The sequence below is a fragment of the Chelon labrosus genome (assembly GCF_963514085.1).
Source record: "Chelon labrosus genome assembly, chromosome: 10".
In the NCBI taxonomy this organism is placed as follows: Eukaryota; Metazoa; Chordata; class Actinopteri; order Mugiliformes; family Mugilidae; genus Chelon; species Chelon labrosus.
In genome coordinates, this window is record NC_140360.1 from 20115155 (window position 1) to 20138376 (window position 23222).

General features: G+C 41.5%; 1 protein-coding gene across 2 annotated transcripts in view; it reads right to left on the reverse strand.

The window, feature by feature from the left end:
* Positions 1-23222, reverse strand: part of LOC311494433 (rap1 GTPase-activating protein 1-like) — a 41377-nt gene that overhangs the window by 5380 nt on the left and 12775 nt on the right. For both annotated transcript variants that reach the window (XM_084553484.1, XM_084553485.1), the window contains exons 3-18: positions 13415-13508; positions 9194-9229; positions 8061-8108; positions 7669-7707; positions 7365-7556; positions 5797-5900; positions 5296-5374; positions 5145-5198; positions 4730-4813; positions 3707-3807; positions 3408-3537; positions 2466-2621; positions 2315-2386; positions 2124-2210; positions 1863-2003; positions 574-705 (exon numbers count right to left, since the gene is read on the reverse strand). In XM_084553484.1, coding sequence (XP_084409610.1) covers positions 574-705; positions 1863-2003; positions 2124-2210; positions 2315-2386; positions 2466-2621; positions 3408-3537; positions 3707-3807; positions 4730-4813; positions 5145-5198; positions 5296-5374; positions 5797-5900; positions 7365-7556; positions 7669-7707; positions 8061-8108; positions 9194-9229; positions 13415-13508 — 1549 coding nt within the window. The remainder of the gene's footprint in view (positions 1-573; positions 706-1862; positions 2004-2123; positions 2211-2314; positions 2387-2465; positions 2622-3407; positions 3538-3706; positions 3808-4729; positions 4814-5144; positions 5199-5295; positions 5375-5796; positions 5901-7364; positions 7557-7668; positions 7708-8060; positions 8109-9193; positions 9230-13414; positions 13509-23222) is intronic.

Consider the following 23222-nt stretch of genomic DNA (forward strand, 5'->3'; position numbering starts at 1 on the left):
TGCAACACTCAGCTCTTAATAGTCTCACAATCAACTATATAAACTCAACAAAGTCAAAAACGTGACATTTCAAGGTTGCAAGGTTTTCACTCCATGACATACATATTCATTTGTTCAGTGTAACATTCAGAATAATTTTGTGACTATCAGCACATGTCCACAAGCTTTAGCTAGCATGCACAAACATACAGAGAGAAGTCAACCTTATTAGAATGCAACGCAGATGCGTGGGGGAATTAAATAATGTGAACACAAGTTAAAAGAAACAAACAAACATCAGAAGCTTCAACCAAGGATATTCACCTTCTGACCTTATATCCTGCATATATTCAGCTCCACAAGTGCCCTGTCACTCCACCTTGAGGCTGCGGAGTGTGTGCATTCATTGCAATGTGAGTTCAAGGCCCAGACATAAATGCTTTCTTCAGCCAAGTGTGTGGTCAATCTCTGTGAGAAGTTAGTGCAGCAGGCAAGTGAGGGAGAGGGGGCATGAACTCTAGGAGAACTGCTGGGGGAGGCAGAAGTAGCGAGGCTCGCCTCACTTAAGACCACGAGGAGTGGGACTGTACTTACTATCCCTGGGAATTTGGGGCTCTCTGCGGGGCTGTGGTTAAAGTTGCCGCTCAGGCTAGTGGAGACTGTGTGCGGCTTCTTGAAAGTAAGACCCATGGCATCCATAGACTGGCTCCTGCTGCGGATCACTCGCTAAAGAGAGAGACGAGGAGGAGGAGACACATTCAGATGGCGCTGGCCCCTGTGACCCCTCTGTATCGCTGTACAGCATTAGAGGCCGGGAGGAGCCTTGGGGCTGTCCCTGAACACTGACCACTACAGGCAGAGAGCACTGGTCTGATACTAATCCTGGCAGACAAGGAAGCGACAGAGAACACTGCTAAGCTTTAGCGCCCGAGGGGGGTGGGGGGAGGAGGGTTCAGATGAGTCATTATGTTTAGGTTGGAGGTAAGAGAAGAGAGGGGAAGTATAGAAGGGCCAAGTGGCTCACAGATGTCTGACCACACTGAGTTTAAACACAGTCAGAGGAAGTTTAAAGCCCAGTGCACCTCTTTGCAGGCATGGGACAAAGTGGAGAAGCAGAGGCATCTGACGGTGAAAGAAATCTACCCATTCCCTCTGACATTAGACAAACAAAGATGAGAGAGTTATAAAAATACGTGACCAGTGGCACTGAAGCATGCGGAGAGCACAGCCTCACAAAACAGCTAGGAAGCATGAGGAAGAAAGCTGGGAAGCAAAAGTGTGTTCCTGCAGGACAGAGCAGCAGGCCGTCTCTTCATTCTTATTAATAGAGACTGAGGGAGACTGATAAAGCTCTTAATCCCAAACTACTGCCAGAGAGAAGTCACAATTTTAAGATCACAGAAGAAACACTGATAGTAGGTAAAACAAAAGAGTTGTTTCTAACAATAGATGTGACTGTTGTAATGTTAACTGTAGCTTGTAATCTTAGTATAGCATGAAGACTGGAAAAAAGGGTAGTCTGAAATTAACTAAATCTGCGTACTGGCACCTCTACACCTTGATAATGAACATAATATATAAGGGTAGAAATGAGCGGCTTTGCTGGGAGTAAAATGGATTTTTCTGCTGTAAAAATTGCCAGGTTAGCTGAATCCCCTTTTCCCATTTTTTGTGCTACGTTAAGCTGTTGAACTTGAATTAAGATTATGTAAATGCTCCTTTTTGTGGTGCAAGACTACTTAAAATACAGAATGACATCTTACAAATACGACTTTGGTTATGTAAACTAGTTTTAACTTCTTAAGGCATTTTCTTTCAGAAAGTTCCAGGAAGTGAAGCTGGCAGTTTGGAGCCCCAGCCTCCACTTAAGCATCTCCGGTTACCTTGAAGGACTCAAAGAAGCCCCCTCCTCCTGCGTTCCCGTTTTCCAGTTTGTCGTCCTCTCCTCCAACTCCCATTATGGCCTGGCTGTTCACATGGAGCTCCTCGTAAAGGGTCTCTAACAAGGCCGACCTTGTTCGTTCCTTACACACACACACACACACACACACACAAACACACGAAGAGGGAAATGCAACAAAATCTATTTACTTAAGGTTTTCAGCAGAGGCGCTAAATCTCTGAGAACCTTTCGAGCAACTCACCTCCAATTTGGCAAATTTCTCAGCTTTGTAGCAGGCATACTCTGCATTGATTAGCTTAGTAAACAGGAATTCATGGAATTCAGGGCCCTGGAAAGGGAGGAGACAAGAAACAAGGCATCCTGTTGGAAACTAAAAGATGACAAGTTGCAGCAAAGTCCACAGACAGGATGAGGTGGACAAGTTTCTCTTACTTTTTTAAACACAGCAGGGTTTGGCAGGGCCGGGCCAAAGAAAGGTACATCATCCCGCGCTGTCACCGACACCTAGGAAGTCAGAGTGAGAGGACGTACAGTTTGATTACTGTTTTCTACTGTAGGAGAATAAGGGGGAAAAATAGGTTACCTTGTAGAGAACATTGTCAGAGCAGGGGTTGACGACTTGGACCACAATGTAGGCGTGGAGGAAGTTTGAGGCGATCATGTCTGGAACAAAGGGCGTGTTTTCTTCTTGGAATACGATGGCCACTATGTCATTCCCTATGTGCCTCTTTCTCTGCAACTGCAACAAAACAGTCCCACAGAAACGTAATCATTTTATCTTGAGATGTAAGAACAAAAAACATTCTCATGCTTTCAACGGCAAGATGAAAGGGAGACGGGTGCCAAGCCAAATGTTTGAATGTTACACAATTCTCTCTGGAAACAATTTGACACACAATAGGAGAGTCTTTTTTTGTGGTTTCTACTGATTGCTGATTGCTGATGAAACCCAGTCTAATTCAAAGAAAACCTTTTACTTCTTCAATAACGGTGACAAGACCAAGCTAGAAAAATAAGCTAAAAGACAGGCTGAACTCTTCTTCTTTTCATATCAGATACACTCATTTAACTTATACAGAATCTAGACTACAAAAATAAATACATAATTACTAATATAAGCTCAGTCTTCGTTCCCATTCTCCCATTTCTGTCTCCCAGTTGATAGCGTGTCAGTTTGTAACACACCACCAGAGGGTGCTGTTTCCCAAGATGACAGCCTGAACCTGTTTTGTCTTAACCCATATGCAACACCCACTACTGCCAGGGAGACTGAACACAAAGACATGTGCTTGAGAAAAACATGACTGCAAATGATGTGTGAAAATCTGAGCCAGTATAATGTTGAATATGCGCGCATATGCAGACACAGAGGCATCAACTTGAAGTGGTGTGTTCACTAGCAGTGTGTTTTTGTGCAGCATTTTTTTTTTTGGCACATGTAAAATGTGGTACTATGCTTTGCAGAGAACCTGACTGACTGACTGCTATGAGTCATGTAAGGTGTGTTAGTTTGGTATTGTATTACCTGCTGGGTGTCCCCCTCCGTGTAAGGCAGCTTTGTAGACACATGGAACATGACCTCTTTGTTGCGGTAGTTGCAGTAGACAGATTCTGTGCCAGTCTGCCCGTGAGTCACGTCTAACCCTCCGCGGAAACTGTAAGCACACAGAGCCATGTCTAACAGGATATTCTCCACCATCACTGCAGCAACATGAACATCGGTGCTGTAGCTCGCCTAATATCACGTAAAATGGAGCTGGCATCATGTTCTGAAATGCACGGAGGAGTATATTTAGTGGCTTCAAACTACTGTTAGGTCCTTACCCTTTAAAGTTATGGAGTTCAATCTTCTCTCCCAGAAACTCCAGGAACTCTACAAAGGCAGGACTCTCTTCACTGTTGCCAAACAACTCTTCTTCTGAAGTCTGTAACCAGAAAAAAAAGAGTAAATGGCAAAGCTGAACAAAGAAAATGATTTCAGTATATTCAGGAACAAAATCCTGAGAATGCTTTGTACATCCACGGTATATTTTAATAAGCATTATAAATTAAGAATCATTAAGAACATTGTGTGAAACAGTGCCAGCAATGACCAAATTGTGAATTTCACGCGAGGTGTGTTTTTTCTTCAACAGCTCATCGGGGTCAATAACTGGAAGGAAGAGTGTCTTTCACTAGTTCATTTGCATTCAAAGCGACGGATCAATTACAGAAGAAGGTCTAACACAACATTTAGGAAACCTCGTGATTATGATTAGCTGTGTTAGACAGTTGATTGTCTATTGTCAGCAAGTGCAGCGGTGATGTGAAAACAAAAGCCTGCCTCAAGACAAACACACAGAAACAATGCCTGAGAAGAAGCTTCCGTTGCTCACTGAGCAATTATGATTTGTTTCCCTTAATGCAATATGCCTACTTAACCATCATTCCTTTCTTCACTTGACACCCACACTGAATAGAAAATGTGCTAAAACGACGTGCAAAGGGTCTTCACTGTCCTTGTGAGGCGGACCTTGGTTCATTTACCATGAATTTAAGAATGTATTTAAATTTCTGTAGGTTTGGAGAGATCAAAACGATGAGGTCTCTGTTTCAAGGTACAAGTGTCCTTAGAAAAGCATTCAATAGCTCTTTGGCCCCCCTTGCATAGTAAACAAGAGGGCTGTGATTGCCTCAGAAAATGATAGGGTGTGCTGAAGACAGTCACAATGACTGGGCTGACTGAAAGCCATAATTAAGACAGAGAAGGACTGAGCATAATCAGCTTCCATGAGAAAATCAGAAATTACAATGTATAGCACACACTCATTGTCCTTGGAGTGAACACGTGCAGGCGTCATAGCTCACCTGTCCAAACTTTTGATAGACAATCCCAAACTTGAAGTGGTTGCTTTTCACATGTTCGTCAAAGGTGACAATAAGTCTTGACGCCTGCAAAAAATGAGATGACGATAGACGTGAAAGGACAGTTTTCAAGTATATCTGTTGGCAACAGTTGTTGTTCAGTTGCAGCCCAGGGACCTGTGTAGCATGAATTATCCATCTCTCCTTTTCTCTCTGCATTTCATGTTAATGTCCTGCTGCTATCAAATAGAGGCAAAAGTGCCCAAAAATTATCTTACAAATGCATTCAAAAATCTACGTGAGGCTAATGTGAGGTTTAGAATGTTTAAGGCTTGAAATCACCTCATTTTGTTTCACCTGAGCTCTGAACTAGGACATATTCTATACAGCAGCTGCAGTAGTACAAACCAAAACTCACTTTTGGATACAGGACGGGAAAAAAGCGGTCCACGTTGACCTCCTCACAGACAAGCTTGAAATCATAAAAAGAGGAAAAATGTCAGGCTGGGTTTAGTCGCTGTCATAACGCATCGATCCCTGCAACAAGAAAAAGAAACTTCTCTCCTCACCTTTGCCATTTGGACGACATTGGGAAATTCTGTCAGGCAGGAAATGGGAATCACATCATGGTAGGTTTTCAGCTTCGTCCTGCAAAGTCATAAAACAATCAGTGCGGACTTAAAGCCATAAAACATGATACAGCATTTCTCAGAATTTATTAGATGTGAAAGGCATGATCCGATATGGACCATCATCAAACTTCCTCGCCTCTCTTTGCCTTCCCCCCCGCCCCTCACTCCCCACCCACTCTCTGGCCTAAATAGACCATCTGTTACTCTTCTGTGGAAATGACAGTGCTGTTGACACTCTCCCCGGTTTATGACCGTTACGATAACGAGCTGGTAGGATGTGTTTAGCCAGTCAATACTGGGCATTTCAGGAACAAAAATAATAGACTATTCTGCATTTACCATTTGTTGAATGTGAAAGATGTGATTATCCACGGACTCGAATATTTGTTTTTCTCTTTCTCTAATTGTACTGGGCCGCGTACACATAATGAGCGTTACCTGAGCATTAGGCGAAGATGTTCCTGTTCACCAATCACATCGTATTTTAGTGAGAACACCAGATGTCCAAGGGCACCGTCCACCGAATAGTAATTAAAGTGTTCCTGAGGGCACAGTGCAAAGACACTTGTCCATTAGTGAAAGACATACATGTGCATGACACCTTTCCAATCTGAATATTTTTCTCCTGTTCGTCTAGCACACGCAGATCAAATGTCATTATATTATGTGGGTGTAGGAACAGGTGGCAAAGTCTAATGCATCTTCATTAGTAGCAGTGTATAAGGTGCCAAACAGTGAGGCTGGTTGCTGTTAGGGGGGCTGCTCTGCTGCGATTTGCTTATTTCTTATTCATTCCGTTAGTAAGATGAGCAAGTAGAAGAAGAGACTCTGAAATATCCTGTCGGAGTAATGAGAGTCATTTGCTGAGGAAGGAAGCCGTTATAATGAGAGAATACATGAATATGACTTTATAATGCAGAAGAAAATTGGTTGATTTGACTTTATTACTAAATAAACGCAATTATTTAATCATCCCACCATGATGCATGATTTCAACAATAAAGACGCAGAAAAACGAGGAACCAACTAAAGTTAATAATCAAATGTAAAGTGGAATAAGATTAAAATTTACAACCTTAGCTGCTTCATGGAGAGCATCTAAGTATATATGTTACTAATCAGCAGTGGGGGAGATATATAAAACACCATACAGCTTCTGTATCCAGTTCCCGGAGAGGAAACACATAAAAAATACAGATGCACTATTTCATCAAATGATTCAACAAGCTAAATGTTATTTTTTTATACGGTAGGCAGATAAAGTAGAAAAGGTGCTAAACTGTGTGCATATTTATTTTAGTTTGGGCCAGTTAAAAAGACTCCCAGAGGAAAAGAAATGGTTGAAAAAAAAAGATATATATCATTCTTTGCACTGAAGTGAGCACAAATTCAATATCAGAATGATATATGTAGTTATATAACCAAACACATTTTATCAAGAAAAAAAACCTTATTTAGTATTTAGTTTACAATTTAGAAACAACTCCATATTAAGAGGTCATATGGAAAGTGTGAATGTGTCCATATTGTTTGTAAGGAATAAATATGCAGCCAAGATGAATCCGTTGTTGGTTTAGCTCTTATGTGATTCATTGACAAGGAGAAAAAAAATCACCTTCATTGCCCTATATGGTTTTCTTTGCTTTGTAACTTTGTAAGTAAATGATAGTTTCAGAGATCATGCTCATACGTCAATAAAATAATTAATGGGGGAAAATCTAACCATGGAAGACATTAAAGTCAAGTTAAATGGGAATTTACGAGAGGATGTTGGACACGGTTACATTGAAAAACCACTTATTACTGAACCTGTTTAACAGATGACTGTGTTTTAAGAAATGAACCCGCGTTGGATGTTTAGCGTTTTCCTCTCTTTTTTTTTTTTGTCTTGCCTGTGGTGCCTATTTTAGATGTGATCTTTGAGCCTGCTTACGTTATCACATATATTGTATAATGTGGATGAAAGGAAACTGGACAAAAGTGACCTCTGTCTCAAATCGGCTCACCTTGCCCAGGAAGTGTTTCCGGAAGATTGTAGCCGTTGTGTTACATTCCAGCTTGGTGCGGGTGTTTGGGGACAGAGGCTGAAGCTGCTCAGTGTCCAATGTGTCACTCAGCTCGTGGTTGGTCCCCTCAATCCAGTAGCCCCCAAACTGCGGCAGGAGGATGAGAGGGAAGGGGCTTTTCCTCCCTAATACCTGTTTTAAAATTTAAAATAGCAACGGCAGTAATTTCAAGACAGGGGTTAAGTTGAACTGGTTTCTCAGAGATATTCAAGAATTAATGAGGAAAAATATCATTCTATCCCACCTCATGGACACTTGGATATGGAATATAGTCCTCCTCGGTCTGAAAAAAAACAAAACAAAACATTTTGTTCACTCATCAAAGAATAAAAATAACCACAATGCCCAATTCCCAAAGGACACTGTTTCAGAGTAACTGCATTATGCAATGGAAATCTGTTTAGCAGTGACATGGGAATCAGTGCATGTCTTGATCAAAGTATTGCTATTATTTGGCACAATGACAGTTTCAAATGCTAAGTTAAGTTAAGTTAAGTCTGCAAAGCATAAATCACTTTGAATCTTTTCTGGCAAATATGCATTTAACTGCATTATGGGTAACACTGCTGAAGATATCTCCCTGTCTGTAGGGGTCAGATGCAATGAAGCAGCATCATATGAAGGTGCACGTTGTACCTTGAGTGGGGGAGGAAAGGTGCATCTCTGCTCATCCATCCTGTTGCCCTATAAAAAAGAGGGTTAGATAAGAAAACCACAGAGACAGGGGTCACACTCAGTCACCGACATAGCTGCATTAAAACAAAAAAAGTTCACACACATCTTCACAGGACGTTGCAATATTCATGATCTAAACAACAAAACACGCTGGGAGAAGATGATCAGACTCATTATATAACATCAGAGTTTTCCCAAGAGGTATGCAGCAGGCAACAAAGCAAAGTCAAAGAGGGACAGATGGACTAATACGGCCACAGAGGGAGGCTGCTGAGAGACAGTTACTGGCGTTAAAGAGCAGGAGTCACAGAGGGGTGACCGAAAAGTCTGTTAAACACACCGCAGTAGTGTGGATATAAGACCCTGGAGATTAAAGAGATGCAGAGTTAAGTGCCTCTCCTGCACCGAAACACCCAATGCACCAGAAGAGTGTGTATGTGTGTAAGAGTGTAAGGAGGATTGATGCAGAGAAAAAGATGCAGTGATATTAACTGAGGGCTAGGTGATGCCATCCAGAAAGATCATATATCAGGACATTGTCTGATTGTTGAAAAAGATACTACATAATGCGTGCTAAAAAAAAAGAAAACCGACTTTTTTTTTTTCCTTTCATGAAAGAAATTGAAGCCACTGATGGCTATTGTGACTGAAATAAACCAAATATTTTTAAAACTAAGGTGTTTTCCATCACCAAGGCACTGAATACACAAGTTTTGTATATAAGCTCTATCATAAAACTCCTAGCCTTTTATGTGCCCCGTGTGCTACAAATCCTTTCAAAGTCTTCTGAAACCAGGAGCTTGCTTTTGAGGTGAGATAATAAGCTTATAGCGCTGTCAGTCAGTGTTTCAACCAGAATGTTAACAGAGAAACTGAGAAAAAAAAAACATACTGCTGTAGAAACTCTCCTCTGAAACCACCAGACTCAATATCCTTCTCACGTAGAGAGGGAGAGAGAGATTATGAGTACTGTACTGAGGAGACGGACAAAGTGTTGCAGAATTAGGAAGAGACACACTGACTGGTTAGTTGCTTGGTGAGTACACAGCTTAGCGAGCTGGAAACAAAATGCAAAGATCAATGCATCACCTTACCTGCATCTTTTCAATCATTTCAAATAAATCTGTGGTCTGGAGAGAGGAGAGTGAAATGAAATGTTTTGAGTTTATTTGCTGGGAGTGGATGTTCTCATTGTCACTGCTTTTCTTTTGACCTTAATGCCCTATTACAGGGCTTGAACATTTTTAATGAAGATGACCATAAACACACACAAGAGGAAACTATAGTGCATGAACAAGTTACACATTAAATTAATGGACAATATTTTATTCTAAATAGTTTCTTATGTTTGCCATCTGTTAGCTTTCACAGTTCCAACTCCCCTTTAGAGTTTGTTTATCAGTTGTTAAACTTCCAAAACAGGAATCCCAACGGACTTCTTTGGGATTTTAGAAAGGCAGTGTTGCATAATGGGAACACCAAAACACTGCAGGGGTCTCAAAAACCCCCAAACAGAAGTGTGACAATGCAACATTTTCTCTCAGCCTATGCTATTAATTATCACGCTGATAAAACAAAGTCAGCAAAATCATTTGAGCTGTTAAAGAACTTTATGATTAATTGCTTAAAACATGTCTGTGAATTATTGAAAGTCTAAATTCTATGAAGTACATTACCGCAGATGTTGTAAATTGCGAGCGGTTCCAATGTGATCAACATTTAGCCTCACTGTAGAACGTAGTCTTGAATCTCCCTGGTCACATTATTACACAGACACGTGTGACTGACAGACCATTAACGTGAAACACATTGCCCAGTTCTGCAGAATTCACAGCTGGTTGGGTATTTTCACGTGCAAAACGTGCATGTTTCAGCTGAGCATGATGACTCTAGTTACTACAGAAAATGCAGAATAACAACAATCCAAGGACACATCAGTGTGGAGTAGTTTAAGAGAAGGCGGAATGGTTCAACCAGTAAAGCTTGACATAGTCAAACACTTTGTGTACAGAGCAATGGTGTCTTAGCTTTCAGTGTGAGTATGAGTAAAGTCCTCCGCCATGTGCAAACAATAGTCTGCCACAAACCCTGAAAGCAAATAACTCTGGCTTTAACGAAAGATTAGAATAAGAGGAGCTGTAGTAATGAGCTACATATTGTCTTTCGGTTTAAACACAAACTGCATGAACCATAAAACTGCCTGTCCAAATCAATTTAAATGTTATCCGGTCTTGAGAAAAACTGTTCCCCTACAAATATACACTATTGTAGTCCAATAAACAGCATATATTCACTCTTGGATTTCGCATTTGGAACACTAATATCAATTTGGAGTGGCAACTGTCCGAACCTCGACTGAAATTACTGCCAAATTCCCTCACCAGTTTTCTGTCCAGCATACTTACATGGTTGGGTTTCTTCCAGTGTGCCTTTGTCACCATTGGAGAATTGAGACTTTTAGCCATTTCTAGCTCTCTTTAAACCAGAGTCCTGCAGCTTCAAAGATATTTCCACTTCACAAGACTTGGACAGGTTTGGATTTAAGTCTCCATGACTGCTGTGCCTTTTTGAAATGGTGAAGAGACGACTATGTCCCACTGTGACACCTGAGGTAAAGCTGCATCCCGGCAAACTGCGACCATGACTGACAAAGTGTCACATCAGACAAAGTTGGGAGACAAGACCCACAGGCTCCCCTAGTGTGTGCTCTAAACACACACGATTATCAGTATGTCTCAGGTTGCATGTAAAGGCAGCTGCTATCGCTTTAAGTTGACAGAAACGATCCTGTGACTGAAAATAAAGGTGTCCTTGTCTTGTGTTGATCCGTCTATGTCACGCTGTCTGTCGGTGTGTAGAATTGCAGGAAGAAATCCAAATCACACATATTCCGCCTCTGTCTTTATCACTAACTGTGTCTTGGCAAATAGCAAGAGGTGGAGTCCAGCTTTTATACTTCCAGAGATAACAACAATATCCTTCAGATACAGTAATCCCCAAAGTATGAAATGAGAACAAATAATATTCAAACATTAGAAGATGCTCAACTTCGAACAAAATGTATGTAGAAAAACATAAAAAAAGAAAATAAAACTTTAAAGAAGCTTGAAAAAATCATGCAAACTGCAGTGGAAACAAGTTAAGGACAAACATCGATCTTGTGAAAAAAAGCAAGACATTTCATTTTTGCAGATGGATATTTTTGCAGAAATGACCCAAGTGGAGGACGTGTGGGGGATCCCCGGGGAGCCAGGCTAGCACACAGTGCAGGTGTTAGAGCTGAGACTTTTCATTATGGAATTTAATTAAAATGTCATTACGACAAGACACAAAATCAAATGCACGAGGCCTTCTGTCTCCTGCTGCTTTTCATCCTCTGCATCCTCACAGAGCTCAATGAAACTTTGATGAGCTCCATGAGAATCTCATATGGATCCAGGGGCTCATTTTCTTATTTTTTTCCGATGCAAAGTATGTCTGGTTATTAGATCTGGTTATCAGATTTATGAAGGAATTCAGCCTGGCTGCTGTGATGAGGCCGTATGGTAACATCACAAGAAACATATTTTCACCAGAAACACCAAAGTGTGCTGCACTGGTTCACTAGTGTCTACTATTTTGATGGTCATGATGGTTTTGGGTATTTGTGTTCCACCTCTCAGAAAGTTTCCAGATTATTAATATTACACTTTAGCAGCGTAGTTTGAATTAGGCAGTGACAATAAGACTTGCTGGGATTAACTGCAGATTGACCTGGTTTTTGTGGGGCTCTGATCAAAGTGATACGCTAAAGTGAGTCTTAACCCCATAAAGCTCTTATAGTAGCACAGTACACCACATTACCACAATGTCCCTCAATATCCTTATCCAATGGTTCTTTTTCCTAGATTCAAATGGAAGCAATATCATGAGGGAAAATATTACATCTTTTTAGCATTACCATCTTTTCTGCAGTTTCAGAATGTGAAGATAATGTGGAAAATACAATGAGCCACGTTTGCAATGCTTTTATGGCTGTCTTCAGCAGCTATATTGGGGTTGCATGTCAGAAGAAAATCTGTAGACAAACAGAAGTTTCTAAAATCCTCGTCTCATGTCTGACTAGCACGTCGAAGGCCCCTACAGATGGTGCGTGCTGCAGGGATCGGGAGTGACTGTTAAACAACCCAATCTCCAAATTAATCCCTTTCTCTTCCCACTCCCTCTGCTCTCTTCAGATCAAGTCAGATTGTGAGAGGTGTAAGCTCATTCCAAAGTGTGAGAGACCTTATGAAACCAATCCGACTTCGGCGAGATTGCATCCACTTTTAATCTCCACAGAGCTAGGCCACAGAGCACGTTTCAGTCTCTAAGTTCCCAAAATACCAGTCTGGCAGTTATTTTTTCCACATCAATCATTCCTTTTTAATGATCAGAGGTGCCAAACACAAGAATAAAAATTCTGACAGCAAGATGAATTTGCAAGGTACTGTCACTGTCAAAATAGATTCATAGAAAGGATTTCCTCCTAAACCCTCAACCTTTAATTCTGCGTCTACAGTCACCTCAGTTTAGTCATTGCTGATATGTATTCCTCCACAGAAAGTGAGAACAATAGATCAAGCAGTCACAGATGAGTCATAAATTCTTGAAAAAGAACTTTTGAATACCGATTTAGCAAACTGGAGACAAATTAGAAGAGACTCATTCTGGGAAAATATAATTGGCATGTTTTAGCTTGATCTTATAAAAAAAGCCTTCAAAAATAGACTAAACAGACTAAATTATAATTGGCTCATTCCTTAAGGAAGCATAAAAATAACTGGATAACAAGTGAATCTCATACAAAGTGAATAAACATGACTCTCATTCAGGTTTGGTTGTACATCATGGATGATGGTAGGGGGGAGAAGATTGTCTTTTGATTTAAATACGACAATTGCTCCGGGAGGATGTCATTTGTTTGATTTGATGGAATACGTTTTGTTAGGCTTACGTTGAGGAACTGCCAGCATGATGCTTCTATTAATTGAATCAGTCAAACACAATCATTCCAGACACTGAGTTCTGCGAGCTCTAATTACACAAGTTACACAAAAGAAGACAAGAATAATAAATCTAAGTAACACTGCAAGCAGAATGGCAGGGTCGAATGTTGGGTCTAATGCATCATGAGAGATTAAGTGCAGACAGAAGCCTGAGCGAGTCCATTCAGACAGAGGCAGGTGTAGAAACATGATGAGCAGAGACACCTTACAAAGATCACAGAAAGAAAGGTCACAGAGAGGTTTAGGAGAAAAGATCAGGGTCAAAGTGCAAGGGTCTCCTCCTCCTACCTTGTGGAATGGCGAGGTGGTGTATGGGAGCGTAGGCTGGAACAGCTGGGGCTCTAATGTTGCAGAAATTCGGGGGTCACTCACATCTTGTTTCCTACAGTCAGCCAGACGCAAGAGAACATTCAGTCAGAAAAGGTCACTTAGTTTGAGATCGGGGAAAGAGGAAAACAAGAAAAGGTAATGCCTCAGGAAATGTTATTGGTCTCTTTTAGGAAGAAAATGCAATTGTATGGACTGATGTTTGGGGCATCGAAGCAGTCCTACTGTCACCCCTTTTAAAATAAGCATAGAGATCTTTTGTGTTACAAATAAGAATCCATCCATCCATCTCATAGAGAGCCTTAAAAGTGAGGACAAATTCATTTTAAGTGTAAAATCTATATGATATCTAAAAGAACCGATTTCCAAAAGCTTTAAAATCATATTTCTCAGTGCAGGTTCCTTTCTTTAAGTGCATGAACTTGTGTTCGCACACACTTCAGTGACCCGGGGACACAATAATGATTTTACCAGTTTCACAATTACTCTCTCACTCTCTTCTCTGATCTAGGAGAATAACACATTGCTGATGCAGAAACGAGCGATACAACTGTCACACATCCTCTGCTCTAAACTCAATATCTCCACCAGGACGGCTTCATCTCCACGGGAAAACTGATCAATAGCGCTAGTGAACATGCTGCCGTATTGACACAGACTACGGGCCAGTTTGCACAGCAGGCTTTCAATTTGTCTAATTAATTCAGTCTGTTTCAAACATACAAAGCGATTGATTCGCAGGAAAGCAGGCCTGAAATGAGGACAAAGTGAATGAAATATGTATCATATGTCTGCGTGTACAAGGAGTGGTTTACTTAAGCAGCTAAAAAGCCTCCAAGGCCCACAAGCATATTATTTAGTGTGTTTAATAACTCCATGGGACAAAACAAGACCCTCATGTAGTCAAAATTAAGTAATTTCTCTGACAGATAATAGATATTCATATGTGAATATATGGTGCTGTTGGTCTGAGGCCGAGGCTGCAGATATGACAAAGACAGCTCCTCAAAGGGGACAGTGGCCGAGATGGAAATCTGTTTTCACTCAGTGTGATTCACTCAGACTCAAATGTAGGTGAAGAAAACAGAGCATGAATCATTAACATACAGCGCTCCCTCCCTGCTATTACACAACGTGTGTGATTCTCCATTCAGGGAAAGTCCTGCAGCAGCCAGATGAAATGGGAACAGTTTTGAATAATAGCCCTTTCTCATCAGGCTCAATAAACATGAACTAGGAGAGGAGAGCTCCAGCCGCAACTCTCCCATGGGAGAGAAAGATACGATAGGGCATCAGCTGCCCCGAACTCTTAATTAGAACTGATGCTCAATAGATGGATGCAGGACACACACAAATACACACACACACAGGCACACACACGTGTTTATATAAAGGGATGTGCTTCCATCTGTAACAGTTGGTTTAAAGATAAATAATGCATGATATTTTAATGTAAAATGGTAATCCTAGACATATTTGCCTGCCTGTCTAAAATCACAAAGCCCTGTGTGCATAGTATTACTGTACAAAACACACTGCACAGAACAAACATTGATTGGTGGCAAGATCCAAACCCTACTTCAGAAGTAGGATAAAAACACAGAAGAAATTGCCCATTACAAACTCCTGCATCACAAGCATGTGGTGCAGCACACATGACACACTGCTGTTCACACACACACACACACCTGCCTCGTTCCGTGCAGCCTTACCACTTGAGCCCTCCTCCAGATCAGTTTGCAGCACAAAGCCACGGCTTCATCCCGACACCACAACAAATTACATAACACACCCCAGCTGGTTAGCAATGCACCACAGACCATCAGCAGTGTGAAGAAGTCACAGCGTGTGAGCTGGACGACCTGACGTCCTGCACGGAGCAGTGCTACAAACTTACTGACACTGTGTGGCAGCTGTACGCTGGGCGCTCCCTGGGAAGTCCGGAGAGGGACCAGCACTCGGGCAGATGACTCACTGTCCACGCTTCGCCTCTAGTTAAGCTTCTCCCTCCCTCTCCCTCCCTCTCTTACACATTTATCTCCTCACTGTTTATTCTCCTCTCTCTCCAGCTCCAGTCAGATCACTTGCTGCTTCTCGTCGGTCGTTCACCTGCTGGCCTCACTCTCAGCTCTTTAGACTGCCGCACACTCCCAGCGAGCATCCTCTCCACTGCCGATTCTCCTCCCTCACTCTCCCTCCTCCCACTCAGTCTCTCTCTCTCCCTCTCTCTCACACACAGTATAGTTGTCACATCCTCCATCTCCACCCTCTTTCTTTGCTCTACAGCTCGCACATGCAGAGTCTGATACTTATCAGAAGCCCTAAACTCTGCACGGCTCTCTAACCCACCCCCAACCATTAACACAACCATCACCCTCACCCCCCTCAAACCAGAGGACCCTCCCCTCCTCCAATCGTTTAGGGGACTACTAAAGCCTGCTGCTCAGAAAGCTGGGATGGTTAGGGTAAAGGGGGTTGCCTTTACTCTGCACACTGACTCGCGAGCCCGCAAGGGCTGTTGCTGTGGCAACCAGCATCACCCATACATAAAAAAAACACCCACATGTACGTTCATGTTCATTATGATATGATTTGTACAAGGTGATCATGTCCAACACCCAGTTCCCAAAGGTGAGCAGGGATTGAAGCCTCCCTAATACTCAGGATGAGAAAGCATGTGTGGAAGGGTTTTCAGTTACTGTAATGAGTCTCATTCAATCCCCAGTGAACATGTGTGTCTTCTCCACTAAGCTGTCATCCACAGTTCCCAGCAGACCTCTGACTAGCGTCACCAGTAGTGCCTTTTCCTACTAAATCCCTGCTAAATAATGCTCTAATGCAGCGAGGGTGTCAGCTCCTGGTTCCTCTCCTTAGGCAGCTTCTCAAATGCACCTGAACAGGAAAGCCTTGTGTGTGTGTGTCTGCCGTGTGCACTGTATGTGTCTGTTGTGTGTACTGTAGTGTCAGACATGAAGAGATAACAAGGGATTACAGCAGTCGTCATACTGTGCCCCATTAAGAGCTGTGTATTGTGATAAAAACTAATAATCCTCTCACCATCCAAAGCTTCCCGGCACAGAACAAACAAAACAAAACAATATTATATCATTGAAAGAAACTTTACAAATGTCCAGGCTGCCAGTCATTTGGTGTGATGTCCTTCTGTGGTGAGACAATAATCTCTCTCTATTTGTCTTTTAAGCCCTTGAGCATAGGATCTGGCTAAACGTGTTTTTTAAGAGGAAATGTTCAGGAGGTGCTTGTTTAAAAAAATTAAAATGTAGATTGTGAAGGCTTTGTCAGTACTTATAGGTAAAAACACATCACCCAATAAGAGCATTATCACTTAAATGTCCGAATTTAACTCTAGCACCAAGTGGTATTTTAACAGGAAACACTGCAGCTGGCTTCTATCCAACCAGAGCAGTATGTTGAAACCTCACCAAAGACCCAATGCTCAAATGTTCACAAAAAAATAAATAATATAAGAACTAGGAAATGAAATGATCTGAGTCTCGGGGGGATTTATTTTTATCTCCTGTGGATGAAGATAGTTGGTTTTAAATGGATAGCGTTCTCCCTGCTCCAGTGTCCTCTGCAGAATCCCACAGTAAATCCCTTCCGACCGATCCCGCTGCCAGGGATTCCCATCCCATTAAGGCTGCTGGAATGGCCTGTGGTGGCTCGCTTCTCCTGCCCCCACACATATATCCTCTGGGAATTGTTTCTGTCCTCAAAATTTCCCCATCTTCTGCCCCCTATCACTTTCAGCTTCTGAGCATCTATTTCTCCACCCAAGTGTTAGCTAATAATCCAACACCCTTTGAGACACGAGCCTAAATAACCCAAAAGCTGGCTGCATCCTATAACTCCTAAAGTCTTATGGTGAATGAAAAGAGTTACTATGTGCATTAATATATTTGAATTGATAAAATAAAAAATGAAAATTGATCCAGTAATTCATGCTCCCATATTTAAAAATAAATGAATTAATCAGCTAAGAAGGCAATCTGCATAATGTGTACGTTTGTGAGACCAGCCATTGACCCCGGAGGGCAGCTAAAAGGTTTAAGTCTCCCATCACAGACACATAATGTAGTAATGTGTCAGAGGTCTCCAGGAGGCAAGGTGGCTGCTGCTCTAAAATATGAATGAATGGTTATTTATGCATCACAGGCGAGTGTCTCCCACAGGTTGAGATTTAATTAGCAGTGGTCGACCTCGGGGGCGGGGGGGGACTGGATGGGGGCTGGGGAGCTGCAAACACTGAGCCGCAAGAGCCGGCAACAATACAGCAGTGGATTCACAGGCTATCTGATGATTGTACATAAATGCATCACTCCAGCAGAATCGATTGTTCTCCCTTTCCACACAGACACATGGAAAAATATATATCTTTTGGGAGGAACACTGTGCCACTCTGTATTTATCTTGAAAAGGTTAAGGTTTCAGTTTGCGATGGCAAGCGTAATAAAAGTTGATACTTTACAGATGAGTTCATGCAGGTATTTTTGGCTGTAATCAATCAGAATTATAATCTATGAATAAAAAATGGGGTCTGCTAAAGACTCTCATCGTTCCTGCAGCAAAATGTTGGAAGGTTCTCCTGCTGTGTTTAGATATGTTAAACAGGCCTCCCGTCAGTCTTAAACAAATTGTCTGTGTTTAATCAGGCCCATAGTTGGTTTGCAATGCAAAGCAGGAGGGCCAACTGCTTGTGAACTTGTGAGGAAACTTTATATCCTCGGCATGATTTCTCTGCAGTACACCTGACCCCTCCTGTGACTGTGATTATGACTGTTTTGATAATTACGCAGCACTTTAACGAGTAATGAGATTGTATTGTATTAGGAGGGCATGGATCAGATATGAAATCATGTTCTTGAACTAGATTATCTTGCTTGCTTGAGTGACCCAGGCACTGGGAGAATAATGGCCAGGTGTGTCCTGAACATAACACAAGTTAATACGAGAAGTTATGGAGTATATTCACATCTAGCTCAATTTTTGATCCCCACAAATGAATTAGTCAGTTCGCTTCTAACTGTACATGTCAGCGTAGGTCCTTTTCATCAGTCAGTTAATTTACTCACTATCGAAAACCACCGAACAAAGTCATTTAGCCAGTACTCTAGTGCTTATCATGCGTGTGAAATTTAATTTCAAAGGTCCCCGGCAACCTATTCCGCTGTAGTGCTCAGTGATTTTGTTTTATTACACTGGCGACACAGAGGCTCATGCATTATGAGCTGGTCTCCCCCGTACATTTTTTCCAAATTCATCATGAAATAGCACCACCTGCTCCCTGCCTGCCATCAGTCCTCCAGCAGCCAGAGACATAAGAAACACCTGCAGTATGAATTACAACACAAACAGACCCTGGAATTACCCTGCTATAAAGGCCACCCTTCCCAATCCGCTCACACCGACCTGAAGCACTCAAATAAATGGCAGGATGATTGTCTCTGGAGCAAAGCCATTTCTCTGAGCGATGCTTGTATTAGTTCCTTGTCCTGTGTGCATGTGGCTGCAACTGGAGACGCAAAGGTAATCTTTGCAGATAAAAAGATTTCCAATCGAAAATGTTTTGTATTGCTGGAGGTTCAGCTGCATTAATGTACATAGCATGTCACATAAATTAAACAACATTTGAGTCAGTGTTTTAATCCGTGACGTGAAAACCCCCCGTTTGATTTTACCTTTGTCTTTTTGTTCTATAGCTCAAAAAATTACCGGCGCCACAATCTGACAAAAGCAAATATTGGACAAAACTCAGAAAGCAGATAAGTCTTTCCCAGGGAACTGTACCTTTAGAAGTCCTTAAGTATCACTCAGATATGAAAATCCTAATCAGTAGTTCTTATCAAGCAACTACAACACATTTACTGTTATTCCCTGAAGGTATCAGGACATTTTGTACATTCATATAGAGGAAAACAAAGGGGATCTTATGCATCTTTTTGATGCATTCTCCTGAGCCCCTTCCTTTACAGCTAGCCATAGTCAGTGAGCATTGAAAGGCCATATATAGCAGGTGTTTCTGAATAAAGCATGTTCACTCTAGCAATGGGCCCCTGATTTCCAGCTTGCTTATCTCTCACAATGTGCAGATTTCCTTGGAAACACGCCCTCCGGGGAAATCGCAGTCATGCAGATGTGCCTTTTCTACAACAGAAGGTCACTGTGGGATCATTTTGTGCTCTTGTGTTTTATATTGAGCTACCCGTGTGTTCAGTGATACTGAACTTTATGCCGTTTCATCTGTGAAGTGTACACACTGACTATCATTCAAGGAAATGTCCAATTCATGTTCAGTTTTCCTCCAGTTTCCGCCAATAAACAGGCTCCAGAAGGAATATACCCATCCCTAAATATATAGGCAGGATTTTACCCATCCACAAACAGAAGAAATAAAGGCATTGGCTGGCTTTTCAATACCTAAAGCTCTGTCTTTTGAACCAAAAGTGTCTGCAGGCAAGGATGTGAACTACAAAAAAGCTGGCAGCACAACTTTGTCACAGAAAAGCTCCAAGAATCAGATAAACTAAACAGGAAGTGTCCTGTCAAAGTTGCCTGGTGCTCATCTCAACCTTAAACTGCCTGCTGTCATCTGAGCTTTATGTTTTTTTAAGGCATCTTGTGCTGGTGCTGGATGGTGCATGGCATGTTAGGATTTGGATTATTGAGACGAGTAGAACCAGGGGCGAGCTTGTCACTTCGTTGCTATATTTGGTCAGACAGCAGGAGATTCGCGGAAAGACAGTCTAGTCTGATCGGGCTTGACAGTTTGCTCTCCCACTACGTCCGCTCTTCCAGACAACTCGGCTTGACATACACAGATGAGCGTGCACACGCAAGTTGACACCAAGCCGGGCTTCACGGTGCAGCGGTGTGAGTGCATGTGCAGAAGAAACAGGCAGAGGATGATGCAGAGTGACATCTCATGGGAAATCAGAGATCCCAAACAGAGGAGTGTTTACAGTGACACCTCTTAAGTGTTTATGTGCAGAAACAAGGATGAAGGAATTAAATAGTCTTATAAAAAATAAAAAAAAACAGAGAAATCACATCACACACATTGGAATAAATAGCATTGCGCTAAAATAATTTGTTTTTTGAAATTTCAACACCCATTGAGGAAAACACTTGCACACTTTGTTCTGTCAAAACTGCTACATGAAGAAAACGTCTCTTGAGATCGAGCCAGTTTATCGGATGTAAGGGCCAATTATTAATAATAATAATAATAATAATAATTCAGATTGTTATTATTATTATTTTATTCATCCATTCTCATTGTCATCCTTTTGCCGCCAGGAAGCGAGGTCAGGTCAAACTAAATCAGCACAACCACTGACCTTAGTTTCACTATAATTTAAAGATCCAGACACGTCTTTACGCTGCTGCTTGTAATTTCCAAGTGGGCTGATTTACTTTCAAAAGGCTTAACTGCTGTGCACCCATACAGACCCTCTATGTGCTTGACCCATCAACCACAAAACTTAAAAGACATTGGCTGAATGACGACAGCCAGCCAGCCACCTAGCCACCCACGCCCGCACAAGAGAATGTGTTGAAGTATAGCTTCATCAGGCAGGAAGGAAATGATGTCAGAGTACAGAAGTAGTTTACAAAGTACTCAACAAAAGAAGCAGCGCCCAGAAGAACGTGGCGCGATCTGTAATCACGTTTTACATTCTTAATATGGCTCATTATGTGAAGTGAAAACATATGTCTCAGACTACTTGTGTCACAATTAACATTGGTGGCAGTGTGAATGTGATTAAGGCGTTTGTCAGCCTACATACATATACACACATATTTACCAGCAGAATTGTTACACTACTTACCGAACTAGTCAAATGTATTTCCCAAGTCAGTATGTTAATTGAGATATTGGGGGTTTACTATGTTTCATAGCTGAATTTGTAGAGGGAGGTTGAAAGGTAAGTGTGGGAGGTGTTTCTGATCGAAGGGTGCGTTGGCAGATGAGGTGCTGACTTCTGACATCACTCTCATGTTACTTATGCATATACTCTTTAAAGGAGGAGAGTGCGTCAGAATGTCAAAGTCAACACCAGCCAAATGTCACTTAAGCATTATATGATCATGATCTATGACTCAGCAGACGGAGCTTGTTGCAGGGATACGTGTTTTCTTGCAGTTTATTATGAAATTGGGATGTCTAATGGTAAGATGATGCTCTTGTTGTCTAATGTCCAAATGAGTCTAATGCTTCTATAAGAATCCTTATAATATATATATATTTTAAATGTACTTGAACAAGTACAAGTTGTGTTACTATACTGGTATAGTAGCATGGTGGTACTGGTACTGGTATATCATGGCATATTGGTTTTCACACACACACCTCGGAGTTGTGTCAAGAACTATGCGTTTGTAGGTCATTGTACAACAATTCTTAAATCTAGATGCCGTTAATAATAATATTTCCTTGTTGGCCTGAACTTATTCCAACAAAAACAACAATCCCAGCTGATTGAAACGGTGTCCTAACAGTTACAGGAAGCCCTGTTACAGAATGTGAAACACTCTGAGCTCCAGGAAACCCTCATATAAGTGAACAGAGCAAAAACAGATCTGATAAATATAGTCTGAGCCAAGCATGGTCTAAGTAATCAACCCTAAAAATGAAGGAAGTATATTCATAACAACATAATACTGCAACCTGATCTACTTTCTTTATTTCTTTCTTTCTCTCTTTCTTACCTAAAGTTCGGTTGCTGTATACACTCTTAAACTCTTCACAAACATCATTCTGCTCAGTGAAGCCTAAAAAATTTACTTTTAAACAGAGAGGGATATCAAACATTTGAAGGAAGAGTAATATTTTGGAGGAAAACAAAAAAATTGTTGTCGGATTAGAGAAAAGATTCTACTAAGATCTCAGTTTCACTTGATGTCAAGTCCAGTCTGAGTGCATAGCAAAAGCAGCACCTGAGGCCAGTTCAAATGTGCAGCTCTGTGCTGCACGAAGGTCAGGTGAGCTGGAGCATGGATAAGACAGTGGGATGGGATCAGTGGCCAAGTTGTTTTAAAGAATGGGCAGGGAGTTATACAACAGGCAGGCTGCCACGGTAATCCATCATGCTCCAGGGACCAAGAGGCAGAGTGCTTTTTGTGTCTGGATGTATGTTAATATGTGTTCGGGACAGAGACAAACAAACGGTCTTATACAACATCTCAGTATGGCCATTATCCACGCTAAACCTCCTCCTCTATTTCCTCCCATCAAGGGAGCTTAGCAAGACAGGATTACAACCAATTACAGGCCTCCCTCGGAGAGAGCGGAAACAGGGCTTGAGGATCAACTCTTTATTGTGTATGAACCACAATGAGCAGAAGGGAGATGGCCATTTAACATTCGACCAGCTACTCTAATAGTTACGGATTAAAATTACATTCATATAATTTTTGTACACATACTGTATATCGTTATGAGTGTCTATTATCTTTATATGATCAATTACAGTAAATGCAATAGTGTGATAATGAAATATTATAACTAATCCTTAGTAATCTTTAACCAGGTTCAAAACAAATTCATCAGAATTTTCTTGGTCTTCCCATTCGGATGGGAGGCTTTGCTCCCTGTTTTATTTTTCATTCACAACGAGTCCAACATACTGTGTCTGCATTCATCTTCAGTACTTAATGATGTCAGAAGTATGTGTTTGGGAGATGTCTGCTGGTACTTTCACGGCTGTTTTATCCTGGCACAACGGCTTTTGCTGTTAGAAATTGATCT